Here is a 16,931-nt window from a genome sequence, read left to right on the forward strand (position 1 = left end):
ACTTATTAAATACGTAGCATTAAAAAAGCCCGCAAGTAAAGTTTCCGGCTTCAGAAGAAGAGAAAAAGATGAAACAGCGTTGCGTGCGACGGAAGCTCTGCAGCGCCCTGATCCTCTTAGCTGGTTGTGGGTTCACGCGATCGGAATCAATCGGGACTGGGAACTTTTCCATTGGTTGCCTCAGAGGACAGGGACAGAAAGCAACTTCTCCCCCTTTCCTGCATGTTGGTCAAGTTTACCTCTTTCTCATCATTCGACGCTGATTTGTCTTCCACTTTCTCCAAATCAAATAATTAGTTCTCGAAAATTTAACACGAATCACCTCCACTAAATCCAATTCTTTGTTTGAGTTTCGCCTACAGATTTCGCACAATACTTCAATTTTTTTTGCTTGTAATTGAGGACTAAAATTGGTAAGCGCTGTAAGTGCCACAATAATTCAAACACCGTTTTCCACGTTAAACTGTGTAATGTGCCATGCTTTATAATGTGGTAAACGTGAAATGTGGCTGGTAGCCCTCTAAGTAGTTCAAAGGGCGTGTAAAGAGGTCACTACTGTGCACGTTCTTACGGGTTGATGTGCGGAACGATGCGATTTCCAAACACTTTCGCTTTTGGCACTTACAACGTTTACCACTTTTAGTCCTCAATTTTCAGATACAGTCTTGCTTATATGATTTTATTTCACCATGCATATTCACTCACCTGGTGGATCTAGTAGAAAAGTCTCCCAAAGGGTATAATGAAAATAAATTGGGAATAAAATTGGTATATTTTATTAGTTTATAATAGTTATTTTTAGAGCTAGGGCCTCCCCGATGGCGCAGTGGTAGCGTCGACGCCTTGTAATCAAGGGGTCCAAGGTTTGATACCCGGTGGAGGTACATAGTGGTTCGGGCCCCACTTTAAACTGTAGTTCCAGTCCCAATTAGCCTTACTGTGCATAAAGTGGACTTAAAACACCAAATCAATCAATCAATTATTATTATTAGAGCTGAGCCGATATCACGAACCGATGCCGATACTGTCACCGATACCAATGCTTGAAAATTGTAATAATTAAAAGTTACTTGAAAAATTGATTATTATTTGTGTGTAAGTATTCCACTCGAATTAATACATGAATCAATTTACCAAGATTTTCCTTTAAAATATTCAACAATTGCACCATAATATTAAATTACATGTTATGTTATAAAAAGAAAAAAAAATGTTCATACAAAACTGGAGGAAATAAAGAAATTTGGAATTTGGGTAATTTTCAGGATAATGAGACTCCGCGAATGTGTCCCGTGAAAGATCAAAATGCCGGGAAAGAATCGGTCGGTATTGGTAAAGAAATTCCAACCAAATTCCACTTTATCGGCCGATGCCGATCGGCTCAGCCCTAGTTATTATTGTATAATACTATCCATGACCACGATAATAATAATAATAATAATAATAATTATTATTATTATTATTATTTCTCCCATGCAAGTTGAATAAATAGCCTGAATATTCCATAACAAAAATTTGTGACGACTCCCACGTTCTTACCTCCGCTTTGAGTTCGCTCTCGAGCATCCTGGTGGTGCCGTTGTCCGCCATCTGTCGGAGGCCCTCGGAAGCAACCCCGCCGTACTCCCAGAACCTGTAGCCGACCGTGTGGGACGCCCCGATGATGTCGCTGAAGCGCGTCTCCTTCATCCACCTGCCGGAGGGAAAGTCCTTGGGGTGAGTGTGGCGGGACCACAGCCCTTCGAACGTCACCTGCAATGCACAGGACACCGTGATGTGTGAACGGGCAAGGAATCATAATTATATTAATTTTCTGGGGTCTTCTTTCAGAGTTGCCGTTCAAAGGAAACTGTACTGGTAACTTGGAACTGCATGATATGTATTCATGTCCAGATATTATTAGAGGGAAATAATGGTAAAAGACCCGTAGGAAGGCCAAGACGAAGATGGAGGGATAATGTTGAGATGGACCTAAATGAAATCGGTAGGGATGGAAAGATTGGATTGATCTTGCCCAAGATAGGTACAGATGGAAGGCTTGTGTTGATGCAGCCATAAACCTTCGGGTTTAAGAAGGCTAGAGAGTTAATTAGTTATTTTAAGCACGATGGAGAGACTTTACCTCGTACTTGGCCTCGTCGCACGCGCAGCAGGGGTCGATCACTTCCGGCTGCTCGTCCTGGTTCTCTCGGATGTCCTCGCACAGTTGGCGGCTCAGGAGGCCGTCGTCCATGTACCACACGTCCCGGTGCTCCACCACCGTGGCTCTGGAAGATGGAATCAGAGAAAAAAGGTGGATGATAAGCCGGAGAACATTTTTTCTAACTTAGAAGTGTGTTGGGAGTGCAGGGTGTAAAATAGAATCACAACTGCATATTTCTTATGTCTTTCGGAGTGCAGTTTTAATTCAAGTGCCCGGAGACTTTCAGGACAAAAAAGCATGTAATCCTAACCGGGAATAAAAACCTGATACATTAGTCCATACACTAAGCAAGTGCTGAGCCCACTTAGCAAATCATTGAGGACATAAAGCCTTGTTAGAATTTTTATTCGTCTCTCGAATTTGCATGGTCAAGTTAGTGTAAAATTTCAATTCGGTGAACTATTCAATTTCCTAAAGTTTTGGGTTGCTTTTCAGCCTACTTGGGCAATTCACAACGATGAGAATAAAACCTCCGATGGTGAGACCGTTACTTCAGAGTTCAACGCTTTCGGCCACTGAGGCAAGTCAACCGTAAATAAACAACAATTACCAGAACTATTACTAATTACTACTGCTTCTACTTCCAGTTGTGATTGGTTTACCTCGGTAGAACAAAAAAGACAAATGTCCGTCACCGATGGCAAAGGAACATTTTTGATTTTGGGAGGTGGTACACAAAGGATACCATTTAAGTGTATGTACATAACAGTTAGAATTATTATAAGCTATTGGCATTATATTAGCCCATTATTAGTGGGCTTGCCGTTAAACTAATAGATACGTTATTGTTCGTTCAAATAATTGTAACTTCAAAAGTTGATTGTCGAATATTTATAATTGATGTTTAAGCAGATAAGGCTTCATGTTTTTCCCATTGATATCACAGTGGTGGAACGAATTAATGGTCTCTACCTTTCTTCAACGAGCTGCTGTTAGTGGAAATGTAAAAAAGTGAAATTTAGTGTATTAGCCAATAAAACTAAGAGGCGAATTCACCTTCAGTTACTCGAACCTCGAGGGTAGAAAGAGTGCCTCGTCACCAAAAGAAACGAGCTAGGAAACGGGCAACTCTTGCTGTGAAGTGAAGTGTGTGTAGCCTAGCGGGAGGTGTGCCCGACGTATCGGTTTGCATGAGAGAAAATGTAGAGTCGTTGAGGAAGTAAAATAGAAAGAAGGCGGGTAGAAAGCAAATGGAAGTCCAACTTGTTGAAGAAAATATGGTACGATTAATGAACAACAATTATAATTGTACAACACCAGAAGGGCTTCAGATACGGTTTGGACCTTTGGTCGATGCCAGGGCAGATATTTTCCAATTCTCCTCTCCTTTAGAAAAAAACATTATGATATTTCAAATTCTGAAAAATCTCCTTAGAATTCCTTCTCGAGCATTCACGTGAACCTGCAAATGTTTTGCTTTCGCTGTTGCCTAGATATTCTCAATAGTTTCGTGACTACGTAAGTCTATTAAACTATTGATAATACGTAGATAACAGCAAAGCAAACCAGACAAGATCAACATAAATGCTCTAGAAGGAATTTTAAGCAAATTTAATTTTTCAGATTTTGGAATATCATAGCGGTTTTCCGAAAGGAGAGCCTTAACATAAAGATCGCTCAGAAGACCTCGTTTGAAATTCCCACCTGAACATAATGCATCCGCTTCCCGTCGGCGGCGCTGTCCACAGGACCTGCACTTCCGTCTTAGCCAAGGAGGACGTCTGCGTGACGGCGTTAAGGCAGCGCTCGCTGAACTTGGTGAGGGCGTCCCCGAAGAGTTGGAAGGTCCCTACGGAGGCCGCCACGGAGTCCTTAGGCTCCACCACCAGAAGGAACCCCGTGAACTTGTATACCAAGTCATGGGTGCGGGAGCCCTGGAGGGTCACTGAAACGAGAGAAAAATATTTTCTGTTATGAAAATGATACTGTTGGTGCAGTGTTTCTATTCGACCGCAATTAACTTTTGCAATATGTAGATTATGCAAAATAAGAACTAATTAGATAATGCAAATATATGAATTGCAACTTGAGCTTTGTCCTTGCATATATTTTACAAAATCCCCACTCGATATAAAATAAAGTCTTCTTGAAAACAATATAATGATAATGATAATATACTTGACTTTGAGTACTGATTTTATAGTAAAAAAAATCACTGATATACAATAAATTCGTAATATAATGCGTGTGTCATTAAGTAACGGGCCTAGACTTAGATCGCCAGTTTTGAACTCAGAAACTCCTTTGCCCTCAAACATGGATGCTATGTATCTTATATATAAAATATCATATTTAATATGTAGGTATGTAAGTCAACTGCCAATTAATGTTGTATAATAATTTCTTACCAAGTAATTTTTACATGCCGAACCACCTGGTGCCTACCTCACCACACTATGAAAATATTCTAGCATCAGTAAGGAAGTATTCACTCCATAGATAGGATGTATTTTTTTCATAGATTATAGCACAAGCTTGAACAATTGAAGACTAAAATTGGTAAACGCTGTAAGTGCCACAATAATTCAAACACAGTTTTCCACGTTAATCTGTGAAATGTGGCTGGTAGCTTTCTAAGTAGCTCAAAGGGCGTGTAAAGAGGTCACTAGTGTGAACGTTCTTACGGTCTGATGTGCGGAATGATGCGATTTCCCAACACTTTCGCTTTTGGCACTTACTACATTTACCACTTTTAGTCCTCAATTCACAAATGATTGATTGATTGATTGATTTAATCAAAATATGGGCAAGTGCAACTTTTTTTTGACTGACCCTCGTAGAATTACTGGAAATAGTGATTTTGAACAACAGACAAAAACATTTACAAATTATTCGAATACATCGACTGTTCTTGTAGCTTTAGTACTTGTGACGCACGCACTACCAATGTACCGATATTTTAAAGAAATATTAAAGGAAAAAAATGTTGATGTTCGGTTATTGTGTCCGAAGTAGCTTCTGCCGAAGAAGTCTCTTTTTTCCCCGAAACGGTCGTTATTCGTCGCTCCCTTCTACATGACGTGCAACAATCGCTGCTCACACGGCGGAAGAAGTTTCCATGGCTACATCCTCTCAATGGAGCCGAGTCACCGAAGCACGAGAGAAAAACTGAGCGGGCCTTCGTTAGTGGAGCAGAGTGGAGTAGAGTCTTCGAATTTTCCGCACAACTCTCTACTTCCTTGCAGACTGTCGTTTACGAGGAAGTTTTAAAAAACGAGGCGCCATTTAATTTTGCATTAAAGAACCACTATATGTGCTTTACGTCAATATATGCAAATTTCCGCAAGTAATGCAGAAATTCTGTAGAAAAAGAATAAGAAAAATGGGGGACTTTGACGAACTTCCAAGCGTACTAAGTATAGGGTGACGCAAATGTAATGGAGCATTAGTACTAAAGTGCGAGTCAAATCTCCTGCGTATGGCCTCGAACGGCTGAACAGCACCAGCGAATTACAGACGTGCGGCGTTACCTAGTTCAGAACCTGTTTCACCTCGCTACTCTCTTTTCCGTGTGAGATTTCGATATGGCACCGCTGCAGTGCGCTGCTATTGGCTATCGCCATATGCAGGAGATTTGACGCGCACTCTAATGCAGTATTCTTGACAGAACTTATTCGCCTGTTTAGTGAAGAAAATGCTGTTGAGTTTCAAGACAATGTCCTTTTGTGCGTAACAGTATACCGACAGTAATTATAACAACTGTTTAAAATGTTCTCCTTCCTCATTGCTGTTTTCTAGCCTTTTCTGCGCACATTCACGCAGCTTGCGACATAACTGGAGTATTTTGTGAGCAGGCGTTAGCAATTTTTCATCTCACATTCGCAACAGATAGTTTATTTTTCTGCACAAACTTAAGTTTTTATGACGTTATGAAGAAAAAATGTCCGGAGGAGAAAGATCGACTGATCGGGTGGGATATTCAATTTGTCCTCGACACCCGATCCACCGCCGAGGTAAATGTTCGTCCAAGAAACTGCGCGCAACAATTGCTGAAATGTGGTGGCGCTCCATCTTGTAGGAACCTCAATGGGTCAATGTTTTGCGAGTTAGCTACTGTGAAATCTGCTTCAGCATTGCTTACTCTAATCCGCTCTCATTATGACTAAGCAACCCGCATCCACGAAGAAATTGCATTACGTCCTAGCAAAATGAAAAGCAAAACCGCTAAGGTTTCCACGTTAGCACTGTATTTTTATTCAACCGTTGGAAAAAGACTTTCGTTTATCATTCTGAGCAAATAAGGCAAACTGCGGAAATAAAGCCACAATTCGAAACTGTATCACACAATTGAGGCCAGAACGAGGAAGGCGTGTTTGGAATAGCCTTCTCTCTCTTTCAGTGTAGATGTAGAACAACCAGGTGAAACGTGTAAAAATAATTTAAGTCTACGAGAGTCTGGAAGCAGGCAGAGGAGTGTGCGAGTAGAGTATCGTATTTCTCGTCCGAAGCAAACCAGCACAATCAAAATTCTAATGGGAGAGGAACGTCGAGACGGATATTCAGAAATGCTATTCTTACATGGAGCATGCAGGGAATAACAAATACGTGAAAATATGCTATGAGAACCTTAGAACCATCTTCACGAGTGATGCTTGTTCCCCTTTTCCCTAGTGCTCGGCGACAGACGTTGCCCTAATGGGAAACGGGATACGACGAAGCATAGACGTGTGTCTAGTTTGCTGCAGTTTTGGACACTAGATGTAGTACAGGTATATCTCGATATCGGGCTGGTGCAAGGAAATAACGTTCAACCAAGTAGACGAATAGCGGTGTTCAAGTTCAGAAGATTCAACAAATGCCTGTCTGCTGCTTTAAACGTTCATTTATTAGTTAGTACGCACCACGTGATCATACACCCCACGTTACACCGCTCCAGGACGTAGTGCAAACGGCGCAGATACAAAATAATCCCTCTGTCCCATAATTATTGTACGGTACACTTTTGTTTGTTGTCCCATAAAAATTGTACGATATTCAAACTGTGACATTGGTGTATATAGAAGAAGTAAATGAAACACGGGAATGAGTCATACAACGTTATTACTCAAGGATCAGTACAAATTGGCCGATGAAGTATCCAAAAGAACCTAAATAAAAAGTTACCATTTTGGAATACCTGACAATAATTATGGGACAGAGGGAGTACACCACTTGACACTAAATCAACGAAGCAGACGAGTCGCGCGCGAGTGCAGAGAGAGTCAAAAGTACAGACAGGGCTAGTCTCAACCAAGTCGAAGGCGTGGTAAAATATTCAGGATAAATGCTTGGGAATTTACAGTCTTCATATGAAATGGTGTCTCAAGCACGATCGCTCCAATTGTCACCCTACCCCTGGGTAGAAAGAAAAGACTTCGTGTTGATTTCTTGCAATAATTTAAGCTGTTCCCATTCGTCTCGAAAGAGAAGTGCCGAACAGCAGGAAACGCAGCGAGTGCCTCTGAGGTTGGAAGTGATTCAAGTGTTTCCCGCCTGACAATTCCTTGAGGATTCAGTTTTGTTTGTCGAGAGACACATTTCAAGGACGATCTGGAAGTCTGTTTGTATTCCTCTGCGCCGTGTTGACAGAGCAATGGCTGCTTCCACAAACAACTCGTTTTTGCTTTCGCTCAATTTGTCTCCGTCCCGCGTGCAGCAAAGCCTCCCGTGTGTACTCAGCTAATAGCGCGGCGGCGACGATGTCCTCCAACACAAACATTAGCCGAACACAAGCGCTACGAAATCCCTCGATTCCCACCAGGCATCCATAGCCCTGAATTACGTGAGCAAGAAATATTGCTGCACGGTCGCACTTGACACGACTTGTTCGAAAACGTGGAAAGTAAGCGTTTCCGTTAAAATCGCGGATTACAACATTTTATTGATAGAAGCTAACTTAATTCCATGGGATTGTTCTTTACACGAAAGCAAATGTAATTGCTATTGGCCATATTTAACTTGGATTGTCTCCATTTCAAACGGCTGTTCCTGAACAACGAACCACTATGGATGGTGCCTAGAAGATCAGAGACAAAATCGAAACGCGGCCTTTGTACTGTATTAGCATCTACATAACGATGTGCTCATTATTGCTTTACTAATAAAAATATAAAATATTGTAAACAAACAATAGTTCTTAAATTATGAGCAAATTTATGAGAAGGTGCAATTTTCCGACTAACATAAATTAAGAGTATTTGAAAATAAAATCCTTAGAAAAATATTTGGACGTTAAAGGGATGAAGAGACAGGTGAGTGGAGAAGGTTACATAATTTAGAACTGCATAATTTGTATTCCTGCCCAGATATTATAGAGGTTGTTCCGTCTACGTTTGGCCAATTTCGTTCCTCCCCCCCTGCACTCAGAATGAACTCACCCAACCTTGGTCAGGCATGTTTGTCAGTGTAGTGTGTGAGCTGTAAAAGAGTGGTTGTGTTTTCTCACTGGGCCAAAAATCCCGCCAAAACTGAGCCGCTTTTTGGGAGGAGTGCGTTGTATAACTTTCCAAGTGTTTGCATTTTCTCGCTTGGCCGAAAATGTTGCCAAAACAGTTGCTTTTGGGAAGGTTATGTTGTAGCCTTTTATGACGCAAAGTTCAGTGTGTCAATGATCAGGAAGTAGTGTAAGAGCAAGAATTGTGACGTTAGTTTGACTTTATTCAAGAATGTGATCGGCAAGTATAAGGATTGCATGGCCCCAGCGTTCGGTTCTCCAACAAAGGGGACGAGAACACGGCCGTGCACACAAGCAAACCACCAGTATGCAGGCGAAACTTCGCAGAATGGGCATGCAAGAGAATCCACCGACCCAAAGACAGATGGAAAATCATCTAAATATGTCTTTGGAAACTGTTAACAGCACCTTGCACTTGCATACTGGTGGTGGCTTGTGTGCACGGCCGTGTTCTCGTCCCCTTTGTTGGAGAACCGAACGCTGGGGCCATGCAATCCTTATACTTGCCGATCACATTCTTGAATAAAGTCAAACTAACGTCACAATTCTTGCTCTTACACTACTTCCTGATCATTGACACACTGAACTTTGCGTCATAAAAGGCTACAACATAACCTTCCCAAAAGCAACTGTTTTGGCAACATTTTCGGCCAAGCGAGAAAATGCAAACACTTGGAAAGTTATACAACGCACTCCTCCCAAAAAGCGGCTCAGTTTTGGCGGGATTTTTGGCCCAGTGAGAAAACACAACCACTCTTTTACAGCTCACACACTACACTGACAAACATGCCTGACCAAGGTTGGGTGAGTTCATTCTGAGTGCAGGGGGGGAGGAACGAAATTGGCCAAACGTAGACGGAACAACCTCTGTATTAGAATAATTAAATCAAGAAGACTTACGCGGGCATGCCTTGTGGCACGAATGGGACAGGAAACCTGATGGTAAGAGACCTGTAGGAAGGTCAAGACGAAGATGGAGGGATAACGTTGAGATGAACCTAAAGGAAATCGGTAAGGATGGAAAAGATTGGATTGATCATGCCCAGGATGGGGACAGATGGAAAGCTTGTGTTGGTGCAGCCATATACTTTCGGGTTTAAGAAGGCTAAAGAGTTAGTTAGTTAGTGTAATTTTTCGAGAAGGGAGAATAGAGGTTGGCTCATGAGGAGAAGAAACTCAGGTAAATTTTGGGGCCGAAAACAATCACTCCTTCGTGATACATGAGATTCATGAAGACACAAAAGTAAAAAAAAGAAATGCTTTTTAAATTATCAATGTGCAATTCGCTATGTACGGTATGCGCCAAAATATACAGTACTGAAACTCGCGCATCTCGAACACGTGGTTGCATTTGTCGACGAGGCATAGCTCCAGCTGCACGTGTTCGCAGTAGTGAAAAGGAAGTTGTGTTGTGCAGTTGTTGTTGGAAATGGTCTCTCGACGGAGGAAAAAGTATTCATAGTTGAGCATTATTTCCGCTCATACGGAAGCGGTCGTGAAGGTGGACCGAGTTTGAAAAAGGTGAATGGTCTATATGCAACCCAAATGACAATCGTCCACTCCACATGCACCTTAGGTTTCCTGACAGTTATGCAACCCAAAAGGCACGATTGTTATTTGGGTTGCATATAGACCAGTCACTATATTGTAACATGTCTTATACTTTTGTTCATCTTTTCATTTCAGTACTGTATATTTTGGCGCATATTGTATATAGGAAAATGAAAAAGTTACAAGAAGACATTTTGTCACACCTTGCTAAACGTTAGCTTAATGCAAGTTACCTTATTTTGATTGGTACATATGAGTCATGTAGAACATAAATCTGTATCGTTTTCTTGACTAGAAATTTGTGATAAACTGCCTAGGCTAAAGTTAAATGAACTTAAACGCAGGTCATCTTTTCTTCTTTCTCGCCCGTTTCGGAACTAAATGTATTCCCTTCTCTACATGAAAAAATTGCAACTTTACCTTAATGCGGTGTGGCAAAGGCCGCCTCTCAACTGGTGCAAAAACCTCAGAAACTTCCTTGGTCATTTGAAGCGCCACAAAAGCCTCCCCTTGGCTTTCCAACTAACCGGATGATATTTCACAAAGGACGGAAAAACGTTAAATTACTATCCGTAAAAGTGAACTCAGATTACCTTACTGCATTAGACTGCGCTTTGATGTCAAAGCAAGTTGCGGTTACACAGACAACCCAAAAAAGATGCGTGTTTTACCCCTTCGTTTCAATCATACTTCCGTCCACCATTACTTCCTTTTTGCACTTCATGGCTTAGTGTAGTATGAGATTCGTATGAGCTTGGTATTTATTTTTACGTTGTGCGGTGTACCCGATGTTGGGGAACTTTTTTCGTCAGTGTTGATCATTATAGCATTTGTGAGAGGTCGCAAGCAATTAAGGTAGTTTAAAACAACTTTTCATCACAGTCTGCAATTTTCCAGTATTTTAAAAATATTATTCGTGTAGTACCCCAAAAGACCAAAATCCAGTTTTCATCGTTGTTCTCTCTTCGGGCTTCCCGATGGCGCAGTGATAGCGTCGTCGCCTTGTAACCAAGTTCGATACCCGGAGGAGGAATATAGTGCTTCAGATCTCAATTTAAACTGTAGGTCCAGTCCCGATTAGGCTTTCCGTGCATAAAGTGGACTTAAAACACCAAATCAATCAATCATCCTTGTTCTCCTACATTAATTTTTGCCTGCTCACTTCTGGAACACTAATAGTCAGTCAGACTTCTTGTCATTAAGGGCCCCCTCCCCCGGCCAGTTCATGTCATAATCCTCATAAAGTATTTAATTACGACACCATGTCTGTTACTATCCTATTACTGAAAGACACTTTCTTCATCTAACGGACGCCGGCCTCCGTGGCGGAGTGGTAAGCACTTCTCGCTACGACCCCAGGGGTCTCGGGTTCGAATCCTTGTCTCGGCACGGATGGTTGTAAGTGTCCATTCATCAATATCATCGCAAATTAGCCAAAAGTGGCACAAAAAGCGAAGTAAAATAAACGAAATGAATGAATGAATCAATCAATTCATCTAACGAATTAGATATGACAACTCTAATGACAAAAGTAACTTGGGACCAGCTAAAGTTAATGAATTATTAAGGAAATATATTCTGATTCCTCCCTCCCTCCCTGCCTCATCGCATATATTGCAGGTGTAAACTTTTCGCTATATATACAGCTCGTACATACATGTTGAATTTTATATTATTTAGAGGACCCCCTCCCAAAATTTTTATGGTGATTTTATGTGTACGATTTCCTCTCCCCGCTGGGCACTCACACTGTTGTAATTTTCAGCTAAACATGTGGGAGAGAAGTCGACTACCTAATAATTGGAAGTCAGCTGTAATCCTACAACAATGGTGATTGAAGTTATTGTTACGACGGTTTTGGTATTCCAAAATCCACTCTTTGATATACAGGTTGTTTAAAGTACTGATTTCCCGTGTAATTTTGTGAGAAGACGAATTTATAGGTGGTTATTTAGTAGATTAATATTTACTTGCGGAAGTACTATCCTCCTTCACTTTGAAAGTTCCCTTTGTTTCCATTCTGATCTCTCCACCGGATCTACAGTGCAATTTATATAGCAAAATTCGAAAATATAACTGATTTCTTTTAAACTCTAGGAACTTTTTATTCATGGGCGAAGTTCAGCCTATGACTGGTCTACCACTTAACCCGCAAAATCTTGTACAATAAAACAAAAATACAATAACATAAGTATTCCATTAAATTTATCCGAACTGAATATTTCAGTAACTAACACTAAAAAAAAGATAAAGACAAATTTGACTCATTCACACATATATCAAAATTTTCGTTTCGGGTTGAAAGCTGCTCATTTATTTGGTTTCGATTTCAACGCAATCTAGTCATGTTTAATGAGGAGGCTTTGTCCCTGCTAATCTACAAGTAGAGTCAAATACGGTCGCTGCAAGGAGCATAGCACAGAAGAAGGTAGCTTTTTCAATTCGTCGGCGAGACCGTCTCAAACCTGAAATACATCCTGTTATCCTCCTAAAGCTTTCGTAGGCGAGAAATGATATGGAAGGGCAAGGGCATATTATTATCAGAGACAGAACGCGGTGAGCGAAAGCCTCTCGTAATGTCTCGAGTCTGTCTCACCAAAGAAACGTGCATTCGTTCGTGTTGGTTCGAAGAGCCTCCCAAGTCCGTAGAAACTAATTCCCTGTATTAGTATCGAGAAATCGGAGACTCGCGAGAATTCTCCCGTGCAGAGGCATTCCGACAGTATCCGCAGCCGTCGACTCTGGCTCGAAAGACCGTTGGAAATCGAAGCAGAAATCTCTCTCTCCTCTCCGCCGAAGCCTCCTTTTATGTGACGAATCAATGGAGCTCAGAGGCTCAGCAAAGGAACACGGTGGAGCACTTCGACATACATAATTCACCACGGAAAGCAAGGTGACGACGGCTGCTCTCTATGTCTGTGCGAGAGAGAGAGAGAGAGAGAGAGATTTGGGAAAGGACGAGAGGAAGCGAACGAACTTCCTGCAAAAGTCAGCAATACCGAGTTATTTTCGGGGAGACCGGTGCCGTTTCTGCCTTGTCCATGACTTGGAGCATCCATGTAAATTCGACTTCCAAATCCGAACGTAGAGGCGTTGAACTGCCACGTCAGAAATCAAATGGTCGCACATTTTAACGGCGATATTTTTCAATAATAGTAAAAGGGGGAACCCCGAAATAAGTCCGCATCCACCCTTATGCATTCGAGGGTATGCGCTTACACCAGAACGTCAGTCGCATGAATTTAACGGATTAATTAATTAATTCATTCATTCATTAATTTATCTTATTTATTGGTTATTTACATAGGCGTAGCTACGGGGTGTGCCGGGTGTGCCTAGGCACACCCTAATGGGCTGCTTTATCAAAGAGAATTAAAGACAGATATTTCGATAAGAGAGAAATTAAGCGGCAGTTTGTAAGAAGTTGAAAATATCATTCCTTGGTACAGTCACGGCCAGTGCCGGCTTGTAACGATTCCATTGAAAGTCAGTGTATTCATTACAAGCCGGCAGTGTCCGTGACTGTACAAACGTGTGCATTATCGCTGATGAAACGAGTGTCTATAGTTTTTCGATTTTTTGATGTCATTGGAGAAAGAAGATATTTACTGCATTCTACTCTGTACTACAGCGCTTTTCTTCTATACCTGTCACAAGCTGCACGTGTCAGAGAGCTCTCTCCAAGCTTACCAAAGTTAAAACTAAATTAAGAGCAACTCAGAAGCAGGATAGATTGGAAGCCCTGCTCTTGCTATTTGTGGAACAGGAAAAGCTTAGTCTATTGATGTACATGAAGTTATTGATGAGTTTAAGAACATTGTACCTTTTGACAGACGTCTCTTGTTATAGATGAAGGGTATTTTGATGTATTTGTATGTAACATTTATGAACATTTTGTGTGTGTAATTTCTATGCAATTTGATTCTTTTCTACTACATATATTCAGAAATTTTCAACACTGTCATTTAATGAATTTATATTCCTTTACAAATATCAGTGCAGTTAAAGAGCCAAGTGATTGTGTTGCAAAATATGCTATTAAAAAGGTACAATACCTCATTTTTTTCTTTGTGCACACCCAAATATAAAGTTCTAGCTACGCCTATGGTTATTTATTGATACAATATACAAGACAAAATAACATACCTACATGTAATAAAAGCAAAATATTTCATGATACGTGATTTAGTGTATTTTATTTCTTTATTTTTGTCGTTCTAGGCAGCAGAACGATATTAAGTACGTCGTGAGTGAGGCGATCGATGATTGCATAGTAGGTGTGAGGTGTGTTATTATTTTTATTCTATAATTATTGCTGTCATTAAATTTGAAATTTGAATTTCGCGACAGTGTCGGCAAATCCAGTGTTATTAGAACGGGTATTTGGTTCGAAGCGAGTTTTGTTTCCCTTAGTCTGGAGTCAAGAACAAATAACTTACGTTTTTAATTAAGTGTGTGCAATGTTACAATATGCAGTTTGAAACTAATAGAAATGTTTCAGAACGTATGCAATTTTGTTTTGATGCTCCAACGTTAGGATTTATCAATAATAATTGCATAATCTTCTTAGAAAATACTATTGTGCTAAAGGATTCCTTTACGGTGTAGAGGTAAAACTGTCACCTTTTCATTAAAAAGCTATGGATTCGATTCTTGGTAGAGACACATTGCGCAGTGGTTCGAATCCCACAAAATTCAACTGTGTTACATACGAGATTGACAAAAAATGAGGGAACCCCCGGAAAGAAACCACCTCCACCCGCATACTTTCAGAGGTGTTCCCTTATGCCCTGGTACTGTACCTTAAAATTTAAACCAGGGCGTTTCTTTGTCCAATAAGAGTTCCCTGATTTTTGGTTGCCATTTATTCTTTCATTTGGGGCTATACATTTTCCAGTTAGAGTACCTCGGAAGATTTATAGTTTATGCATTATTTATCTTTAATTTAATTAACAAATGTTCTATCAACTTTATTTAGATAATTATATTAACATATTACATGACCATATTACAAGAAGAAGAAGAAGATATATCTAGTTAATCTCTATCTTTACTAGATTGATATTTATACTAATATGTTTTCTTCTGGTATGTACGCTAGATGCAGAGAAAACGTCAGTAAAAAATAACAGCACGTAGGACTTTTCCCTGTAGGAGCTTCTAGGTGCTTCTATCTCCCACTGAGCAGTGTCACCATAGAATTACTCTAGTCGCTAAATGACACAAATATATATTGCAACACGTCAGGGGTGGCGGGGAGCGCTTCAGGATGGCGATGTGGTAACATAGTCACCTTGTAATCAAGATGCCTCGAGTTCGATGCCCGGTGAAGGCGCATAGTGGTTCGGATCCCACTTTAAACTGTAGGTCCAGTCCCGATTAACCTATTTGTGCATAAAGTTGACTCCAAGACAAGTCTTGAAGATATGGAAATTCACGGTAATGTGCAGAAGAATAACTTACATGCTTATCGAATATCTAGGAGTTAAAATGATTCTGTTACTTTCGCATTTCCAGACACAAAAAAGTTTAGTTTCTAATTAATTATTCATGTAATTGTAAGTAACACAGTAACGAACAGTTCAAAATTGAAATGAAGAAGACTAGATGTGGCACGAATGGGAGAGGAAAGAAGAGTTTACAGGATTCTTGTTGGGAAACCTGATGGTAAGATGCCTGTGGGAAGGTCAAGACGAAAATGGAGGGATAACGTGAGGTGGACCTAAAGGAAAGCGATCAGGATGGAAAAGATTGGATTGATCTTGCCCAAGATAGGGACATATGGAAGGTTTGTTTTGCTGCAGCCATAAACCTTCGGGTTTAAGATGGCTAGAGAGAGAGATTATTTTGCACATATGGGAAGAGTAAATAAATTAGTTACAACGGCTAATATTATCGTAACAATAAAAAATGAATCATGAAGCATAAATTTAAATGATTTAATTTTTTGAATTTTGATTTGATTTATTTTACTTCCCTTTTTGTGCCACTTTTGGCTAATTTGCGAAGATGGAGATGAGTGATGAAATGACACTCATGAAATTGATGAATGGACACTCACAAACATCCACGCCCAGGCCGGAATTCGAACCCGGGCCCCCTAGCGTCTTAGCGCGATGTGATAACCATTCCGCCACGGGGGCCGACATAAATTTAAAAGAAGCAGATTGAATGCCAGCTTATTACTGACAACCAAGAACAGCCTCACTTCCTATTCTGAGCTCAACGGGGTGTCACATTTGTGAAATTCTTCAATTTCAAGAAGCTAACTCTTCAATGTCTGGCATTCTCGCTACAAAATCTCCAAAGATACTCCATTTGGAAGCGCACATATTTACCCAGGAGAAGAGAGGCGAATGCCATAGAAAAAATCACGTCTGAAGTAAGACATTCTGGAAGGTCTGCAGCGCCTTCGTGCGGGAATGTATCAGCCGCAAAGAATAATTTTGACGGAAGGCAACCCGACAGCAATTTTTCAACCGAGCTGAGGATCAACAGAGGACTCCTTGAGAAGCGGCGTCTCTTCGCTCTCCAACGAGGGATTGGCAGATGGAACAAGGCGCTCATTGTTTGATCAATGCTCGATCCCCATCGGAAACACCGTTACGTTGTGATTGTGTTTGCACAAGCGCCCTTCCTCCCTTCCGTGCGCACTGGGATTTCCCTTCGATTCGCCCAGATGGCGGTACACGTGCTGCCAACTAAAGAGAACAGGTTGATGCAACAAATACAGGACCAAGTAGA

The 16,931-nt window shown here is 40.8% G+C and overlaps 1 protein-coding gene across 2 annotated transcripts in view; it reads right to left on the bottom strand.

The window, feature by feature from the left end:
* LOC145985455 (spondin-1-like) overlaps window positions 1–16,931 on the bottom strand; it is a 129,647-nt gene that overhangs the window by 35,260 nt on the left and 77,456 nt on the right. For both annotated transcript variants that reach the window (XM_083119523.1, XM_083119522.1), the window contains exons 3-5: window positions 3,848–4,088; window positions 2,123–2,267; window positions 1,540–1,752 (exon numbers count right to left, since the gene is read on the bottom strand). In XM_083119523.1, coding sequence (XP_082975649.1) covers window positions 1,540–1,752; window positions 2,123–2,267; window positions 3,848–4,088 — 599 coding nt within the window. The remainder of the gene's footprint in view (window positions 1–1,539; window positions 1,753–2,122; window positions 2,268–3,847; window positions 4,089–16,931) is intronic.

The sequence above is a fragment of the Lepisma saccharinum genome, chromosome 3 (genome assembly GCF_977018435.1).
Source record: "Lepisma saccharinum chromosome 3, izLepSacc3.1, whole genome shotgun sequence".
In the NCBI taxonomy this organism is placed as follows: Eukaryota; Metazoa; Arthropoda; class Insecta; order Zygentoma; family Lepismatidae; genus Lepisma; species Lepisma saccharinum.